Below are 8,555 nucleotides of genomic sequence, written 5' to 3'. Positions count from 1 at the left end.
TGCTAAGACATCTTCTCGAATCTTAGTCAATTCTGAATCTTCTAACTGAGCCATTCTGATTCTTTCCAACAAATCTGACTGAAGTGTCAGATTAAATAATTCCCCAGTTACCAACTCAATGTTTGCTTTTGTCATTTCTGAAGCTAGCTGAGAGGAAATCATAACCATGTTAGATATCTGATCAGGTCCTTTTCTGCTTAAAGCATCAGCCACAACATTTGCCTTTCCAGGATGATACAGGATTTCACAGTCATAGTCTTTTACCAATTCTAACCACCTTCTCTGTCTCATATTCAAATCTTTCTGAGTAAAGAAATACTTGAGACTCTTGTGGTCAGTATAGATCTCACACCTTTCACCATACAAGTAATGTCGCCAAATTTTCAAGGCGAACACCACTGCTGCAAGTTCTAGGTCGTGAGTTGGATAACGCTGCTCATAATCTTTCAATTGCCGAGAAGCATAAGCTATGACTTTATCTGCTTGCATTAACACACAGCCTAGACCCTGCCTTGAAGCGTCACAATACACCACAAACTTTTCTTGATCAGAAGGCAAGGCTAGAACAGGAGCTGTAATCAATCGTTGCTTCAGCTCTTGAAAACTCTTTTCACACTTATCTGACCATATAAATCGCTGATTTTTCCTAGTTAACTCGGATAACGGCATCGCAATTTTGGAAAATCCTTCCACAAAACGTCGATAATAACCCGCTAAACCGAGAAAACTTCGAATTTCAGTGACTGTTTTAGGTCTAGGCCAATTCTTCACTGCTTCAATCTTTCCTGGATCAACCATAATTCCGTCTTTTCCAACAATATGCCCCAGAAAAGACACTTGTGACAGCCAGAACTCACACTTTTTGAACTTTGCATAAAGTTTATGATCTCTAAGCCGCTGCAGAACCATTCGAAGATGTTGCTCATGCTCTGCTTCTGACCGAGAGTACACAAGAATATCATCGATAAATACAATTACAAAATTATCGAGGAAATCCTTGAATACCCTATTCATGAGATCCATAAAAGCTGCCGGTGCATTTGTTAACCCAAAAGACATAACCAGGAATTCATAGTGACCATACCTGGTTCGAAAAGCTGTCTTCGGGATATCCTCTTCTCGAATTCTCAATTGATGATACCCAGACCTCAAGTCAATCTTAGAGAATACAGTCTTGCCCTGAAGTTGGTCAAACAAATCGTCAATTCGCGCAGGATATTTGTTCTTAATGGTTAACTTATTCAGCTCCCGATAATCAATACATATCCGAAGAGTTCCATCTTTCTTCTTCACAAATAGCACAGGGGCTCCCCAAGGTGACACACTAGGTCGAGTAAACCCTAGATCCAACATCCCTTGGAGTTGTATCTTTAGTTCTTTTAATTCAGCAGGTGCCATTCGATAGGGTGCCTTTGAAACAGGTTCGCTCCAGAATTAAATCAATGATGAAATCTATCTCCCGCTGAGGTGGTAATCCCGGCAATTCCTCTGGAAATACATCCAGGAATTCCTTAACCACTTTAACTTCTTCTGGTCCAAGTAACACAGGTTTACTGGAATCCACTACCACTGCCAGAAAACCAACACATCCGTCTCGTAATAAATCCCTAGCTTTCAACGCTGAGATTCTTGGGACACGAGAACCTTGGACCGAGCCAACAAAAACAAAAGGTTCCTCATTTTCCGGTTCAAAAGTCACCATTTTCCGTTTACAATCAATACTAGCAGAGTATTTAGACAAAAAGTCCATACCAAATATAATGTCAAATTCGGCCAATGGCAACTCCACGAGATCAGCACTCAATTCTCTATCTTCAATTCTAATTATTACTGACCTAATCCACTTTCTTGAAATAATTAATTCCCCATTAGGCAACAGGGTTCCAAACCCCGTCTCGAGAATATCACTAGGTCTATCAAACTGATCAAGAAGTCTTGATGACACATAAGACCGAGTAGCACCCGAATCAAATAAAACAGTATAAGCAAAACCATTGATTAGAAGCTGACCTGTAACTACTGAAGGACTGGCAGCAGCATCTGCCTGAGTTATAGCAAAAACACGAGCAGGAGCAGATACAGGTTTGACCTCGGGCTTCGGTTCCTCTTTCTTCAACTGAGGCGATCTTTCACGAGATGTCCCACCGAACCACACTGAAAACAGGCTCTCCGGTTACAAGCTCCAGGATGATGCTTCTTGCAACGCGGGCACTCAGGATAAGAATAAGTCTGACGTCCCCCTCTGTTCTGGTTTCCTCGAAACCTTTTACCTTGCCCTGAACTTCCTGAAGATGGAAAAGTTCTTTTCCTCTGTTCAAGGGTAGAACCCCCACTCTCTTTTTCAGGACCCGACATAGGGAGAGTAGTAACCCCACCAACACCAGAAGACTCTCGAGTTTCTTGTAAGAATTTCACTGCCCCTTCTGCTCGAAGAGCCTTATCAACCATTTCTGCATAAGTCGTTGTATCACTCGTTGTAATAACCAGGTCATGTCTGATTTTGGCATTCAGCCCAGCCAAATACTTTTCTTTCTTACTGAAGTCTGTCGGTACAATTCCGGAGGCTAGCTTAGCCAAGCGATCAAACTTGGTGGTATACTCGGTCACTGACATACTCTCACCTTGTACCAACTCAATAAATTCCTTCCGCTTTGCACTGCGGACCGCCTCGTTGTAATACTTGGCATTGAACAATTCCCGGAACTCCTCCCAGGTCATTCTGGTCACATCCCTAGTAAGGGATACCATTTCCCACCAAATCAGGGCATCCTCCTGAAATTCGAACGTGGCACATGCCACCCTATCATTTCCAGCTATTCCCATAAAATTCAGTATTCTTTCGATCACAGTCAACCACTGCTCAGCCTTAAGAACATCAGGGCCTCCCAGAAATACTGGAGGCGCTTGCTTTCTGAACCTCTCATATAAAGGCTCCATGCGGTTACCAGCAACATGTTGCTCAGCTGGCACCGCAGGGGCTGCAGGAACTGCAACAGCCGGTTGCAGGGGAGGCTCAACAGGGACATCCCGTTGCCTGAGTCGTCGGATCTCTTCTTCTTGTTGCTCAATTCTAGTTTGCATCTCAGCAAACCTTTGTTCCCAATCAACAGGGGCCTGAGGTGGATTCTCCTGTCCACCTCTCGGAACTCGACCGCGGCCTCTACCGCATCCACGGGGGTTTTGGGGATTTCTACCACCCCGACCACCTCCGGTCTCAACCAATTCACCCTGCCTTCTAACGTTTCGCTGGTCGTCCATTATTTAGGACTTAGCCTGCGAACCCACAAGGCACGTAGGTCAGACAGTGGTCAAAATACTTTCAAGACCGCAATTAACATTTAAAAGATCTTATTTAATCATATATACAACACAACATATCTTTAAATAGTTTGTAAAAAGAAATAAAGCTTACGGAACCGTGAGTTGAACTCGACACTGGCCTTGATTGTACATATCTTGACGGTCTTCAGTGGACAACCCAGTGGCTCTGATACCAAACTGTAACGCCCGTATTTTAATAATAATAAACTCGGAAATTAACTTTAATAATTTATATATTAATAACCATATGGATCGGGATCCCGAGTATCAAAATTTAGGTTAAAAGTACTAATTATTACATATACATATATATATACATATATATTTTTTTAAAGTTTTGCGGACATGCATCTTCAAAATACAGACTCCAAAATATTTGTAAACCGAAACCCTCCAGGTTGCACTGCCGCAATATGTACAATCATGCCGAGTTCCACCTCACTGTTCCTCCAGCTTTGCTTTTCCTTTACCTACACAAGGTAGCAAACTGATGAGTCAACAGACTCAGTAAGATATGCAAGAAATATAAAAGTAGCACGCTGCCAGCTTTATGATCAAGCTGCCCTGAGCTTAACAACGAAGCTCGCCAAATGATTAAGAACGTTCTTAAGGGTAGTACGACTTCTATACCAAATGCACTAAAGTACCAACTCTGTACTTGTGTTGGTAGAGCCCTAAGTGTACTCCCGAGAATTACTAGGTGTTGTACCACGAACACGATGTACCCTGGGTACTCGTGTTGGTAACACCGTAGTTACATTAACATCCAGAACAAGCATAAACATTCATATATATATATTCTTACGCTATCTTACCTCGTTCCGTGCTCAAGTGTGCCGGTCAGCCTGAGTGGAAGCGCAGCTCAACGTTTTACAGGGCCCTAAACCATAATATTCAAAATTCGATGAGTGACTCGCTAAACTACTTATCGAGGATTTAAAATACAAACTAAGCTTAACCCTATCGATGAAAAGGATGCCAATACCCTAAATTACTTAAAAACGGGAAAAACTAGGGCTCCTGAAAACCCCCAACCGAAGTAGGTTCCCAGCACCGAAGTCCTGGTTCGGACCAACCCAGGTCTGACCCAGGTTGACGCAGCTCCGAGAACCGGAATTCCGATTCTGGTCTGGGAACCAAAAATCCGACCCCCACAACTCAAATTAATCCCAAACTTTCCAATACTTTCCAGAACACCTGTATGCACTAAAATAGACCAGATCCAAGCAACAAATCTCAACAATTCATTCAATTTTCAAAAACACCATTAGAGGTCAAGGTTTGAGTTTTCAAACTCAAACCTTGTCAAAACCTTACTACAACCAACAAGGACAGCAAGAAACAACTCAATTAAACTCACCTAAACAACAGAAATCAAATTCAAATAACAACTATAGCTACAGAACCAAAGATCCTAATTTAAACCTCAAAACCTAACCTTATACTAACTAGAAGCAAAGAGAAAAAGACTAGGAAATCATACCTTATACAAATTCTCCTTCAAGAGAATAGGAAGACTAAGCAAACAGCAATCCAAACCCTTTTCTTGCTGGGTTTTCTAGGGTGCACGAAAGAGAGAGGGAGAAGGGAAAATTCCCAAGCTTGAACATCAATTCACACTAACTTCTTCCTCCTTAAACTATTATTATTATTATTTATCTGTATAAATTAACTAAAGGAAGCTTCTACTTCCACTAAAAGCCAAGACACTAAAGTAAAAAGACCCATTTACCCTTCAATTAAAATATCAATACTAAACAACTTAAGGGCGATTTGGTCAAATACTAATCCCCGAAAATTCTAACGCCTCTACTATTAAACAATAATACCCCGATAATATTCTAAATCATATAATATAATTCTCTAAAGGCCCCAACGTCGCTTTCCACCGCTTCCGAACACAAACACAGAAATTGGATAATTAAACATAAAATAGCATAATAAATACATACGAACTCAAATAAATTCACATAATTGTATTATTATCAATAATAATAAAATTCTCATACATAAACCCTAAATAATTAATAATACAAAGTACTATTCATAGGCGGTCTTTACAATTATCCCCCCGTTAAAAGGATTTCGCCCCCGAAATCTACCTGAATAACTCAGGATACTGGGCCCTCATATCAGATTCCAATTCCCAAGTGGCTTCCTCCACTTTACTGTTTCTCCAAAGTACCTTGACTAATGATATGGTTTTGGTTCGGAGAACCTTTTCCTTCTTATCCAGAATTTGCACTGGTTGTTCGTCATATGATAAGTCAGGTTGCAATTCCAATGCTTCGTAACTCAAAACATGCATTGGATCAGACACGTACTTCCTCAGCATGGAAATATGAAATACATTATGCACTGCTGATAATGCTGGAGGTAAGGCTAACCTATAAGCAACTTGCCCAACTTTTTCCAGAATTTCAAAAGGTCCAATAAACCTAGGGCTCAATTTACCTTTCTTTCCAAAACGTCTGACTCCTTTCATCGGGGATACTCGTAAAAAGACATGATCACCAGGTTGGAATGTAACATCCCGTCGCTTGGGATCTGCATAACTTTTCTGCCTGCTTTGAGAAGCAAGCATTCGGGCTTTGATCTTGTCGATTGCTTCATTTGTCTTTTGGACTAATTCAGGGCCCAAGTATTTCCGTTCTCCTGTTTCGTCCCAATGAATTGGGGAACGACATTTTCTTCCATAGAGCAGCTCATAGGGAGCCATTCCTATGGTACTTTGATAGCTATTATTATAGGAGAATTCAATCAGAGGCAAATACTTACTCCATGACCCTCCAAAATCCATAATACAAGCTCGTAACAAGTCTTCAAGTATCTGAATGGTTCGTTCAGATTGCCCATCTGTTTGAGGATGAAAGGCTGTGCTGAATTTCAAATTAGTTCCCATAGCCTTTTGTAAACTCATCCAAAATTTTGAGGTAAATTTAGGGTCCCTATCTGAAACGATTGACTTCGGTACTCCATGAAGACGGACAATTTCTTTCACATACAAATCAGCATACTGATCCACTGAATAGGTTACCTTAACAGGTAAGAAATGTGCTGACTTTGTAAAACGATCCACCACAACCCAAACTGAATCGTACATTCCTGTGGTTCTAGGCAAGCCAACCACAAAGTCCATTGCAATGTCTTCCCATTTCCATTCTGGAAGTGTTAATGGCTGAAGTAACCCCGCCGGTCGTTGATGCTCAGCTTTGATTTGCTGACAAGTTAAGCATTTTGTTGTTACTAGAATTTCACAACACCAAGAAATGTAATTTAGCTGGTAAAAGATAGAATTGTTTGAGAGATGATAAATGCGAGTATTCAACCTAAAACGGCGAGTACTCCAATATGCAATGCGATAACAGACAATAAAGCTGGAAAAAATACAGAAGACAATGAAATATAGTGGTTCAGTCAGATTTTGTTCTGCTTAGTCCACTGTAGCAAGGGATTCGTAGGTGCATTTTCATGGTGGATCACCCCTTTATATACAAAGCAGGTGCCCAATCGGTTACATGAGGATCACATTTATTGTTAATCCATTATTTACACATTGAATTGTCATGATTAAACTCAGACAACGTTAACATTAATAAATATATGACAGTTACTGAACTCATCAACGTATGCGTCCTTCGCATCTGCGAGTTGACCGTTCGTGTTCCGTCTGTTGAGTTCGTAGGGTCGCACGTACGTTTGGAACGTCTGCGTCCTTAGGTGATCGCTCGATACGGACGTCGCATGCTGAAGTTGGTAGCATCTGGACATGCGAACTTACACTGGTCCGTTAGGGCTATTGGGTCATTGGGACCAAAACTGCATCATAGGGCATTGGCCTCTATACTTGCCGCGGAGGTATAGAGGGAGGTACTCGCACATGTTCTGACATATGCGAGCTGGGTCTACCCTGTATGATGAGGATTACAGTTATGCGGTATGAATTAAGTCGCATCCGCGATACCTCGCTGGTTTTATCCTGGGCGAGGTCTAAACTTCGAGAAGTCTCCCCTGGACATTTCAGCCTTCACTGGAAGTCTGGATACACGTGTCCTTCAAAGAGGGGTCTGGTCTCGAGTTTCTAAGTGAGAGAAATCTCACTATAACACATGCCCCTAGTTTCGCGATGTGACTTGAGCGGTCACTGAGGGAAACTACTGCTCGAGAGACAGGTGAAAGGTTGTCACGAGGAGGTGACCTTTTGGTTGTCCCATCGAGGGTTTCGAAAAACGACGGCTGTAATGATTAATTTTCATTATCTCTTGGATGCCACGTCACGAAACTCTTCGGTTTTCGTGTAGGCGTGGCCATAGCTGGCCGTTGGATTGGGCGACCTTAGGCATTCTGGTTGCCACGTGTCACAATCCCAATAAATAAGGGATAGGGGTATTTAAACGCTTTGATACGAATCAAATATCCCATTTTTCCCTCCTTTCTCTTAACTTCTCCCCAGTATATACAGCCCAGAAAAAAGAAATTCATTCCAACTTTTCTGTCATTTCCCACCGCATTTTCATTCTCAGAAGTGATCAAGAACAACCGCAGGAATCGAAACTAAAGGTTAGCTTCTAAATCCCTGCATTTTCGTTTTCTGTTTTTTGAAGAAAATGTGTTTCTGGTTTTGGGTGCTTATGGAAAACTCTTTTTAGGAGGGTACGCTAGTGGGCATTTATGTGTTTTGGTAAATGATACTGGGTAAATACCATAGTGTAGGGCCTGTAAATTGACATAATCGCAAAAACTGATCACTACTGATTCACGTATTTGAATGCTCGCGGATATTCGGATGAACATTTTGAATACTCGCGAGGGTTCGGTTGAACAACTTGAATAATCGCATGTTTCCAAACTTATTTCTGTTTAACTGTTGATTAGACCTTTTAGGATTTTTTCGTGTCGCGGGCTGAGTGGTGAGAGCATTGATTGCCATTCCAAATGGTGGGTGTGTCACAGTATTCTAATGGCTATATATTCGAATATATGTCCCTTGAGATACTGAGATACACCCAGCCATTTGTTGACGTGCGTCAATACTCAAATGATCGTACTCTTTGGTTGGTAGGTTGTCTCGAAACGGTGGGTGTCTCACAGTAACTTCAGGGTTATGCTCGAAAATGCATACTTCTTGAGTCACTGTGATACGCCCAGCCGTTTCTGGAGGTATACCGCACAACCGAGGATGCGTGAATTACTCGCCCAAAGATAGTTACATTTCTTCTCGCATATCGATAGAA

The 8,555-nt window shown here is 41.6% G+C and overlaps 2 protein-coding genes across 2 annotated transcripts in view; both read right to left on the bottom strand.

The window, feature by feature from the left end:
* Positions 1 to 1,441: 1,441 nt before the first annotated feature.
* The window catches only part of LOC133032552 (uncharacterized), a 49,579-nt gene continuing 42,465 nt past the window's right edge, over positions 1,442 to 8,555 (bottom strand). Inside the window, exon 2 of the mRNA XM_061106538.1 lies at positions 1,442 to 2,731. Coding sequence (XP_060962521.1) covers positions 2,113 to 2,718 — 606 coding nt within the window. The 5' untranslated portion in view covers positions 2,719 to 2,731 and the 3' untranslated portion in view covers positions 1,442 to 2,112. The remainder of the gene's footprint in view (positions 2,732 to 8,555) is intronic.
* LOC133031661 (uncharacterized) lies at positions 5,420 to 5,905 on the bottom strand. Its single transcript, XM_061105166.1, has one exon. It carries the CDS (start codon positions 5,903 to 5,905, stop codon positions 5,420 to 5,422), a length of 486 nt encoding a protein of 161 aa, XP_060961149.1.

Source organism: Cannabis sativa, chromosome X (genome assembly GCF_029168945.1).
Source record: "Cannabis sativa cultivar Pink pepper isolate KNU-18-1 chromosome X, ASM2916894v1, whole genome shotgun sequence".
NCBI classification, from domain to species: Eukaryota; Viridiplantae; Streptophyta; class Magnoliopsida; order Rosales; family Cannabaceae; genus Cannabis; species Cannabis sativa.
The sequence above is the reverse complement of the archived record's forward strand: the minus strand, read 5'-3'. Positions and strand labels throughout refer to the sequence as shown.

Bases quoted from the DNA above. Each gene is read 5' to 3' on its own strand.
- LOC133031661 (XM_061105166.1), bottom strand. From the start codon at position 5,905: ATGCTTGCTTCTCAAAGCAGGCAGAAAAGTTATGCAGATCCCAAGCGA.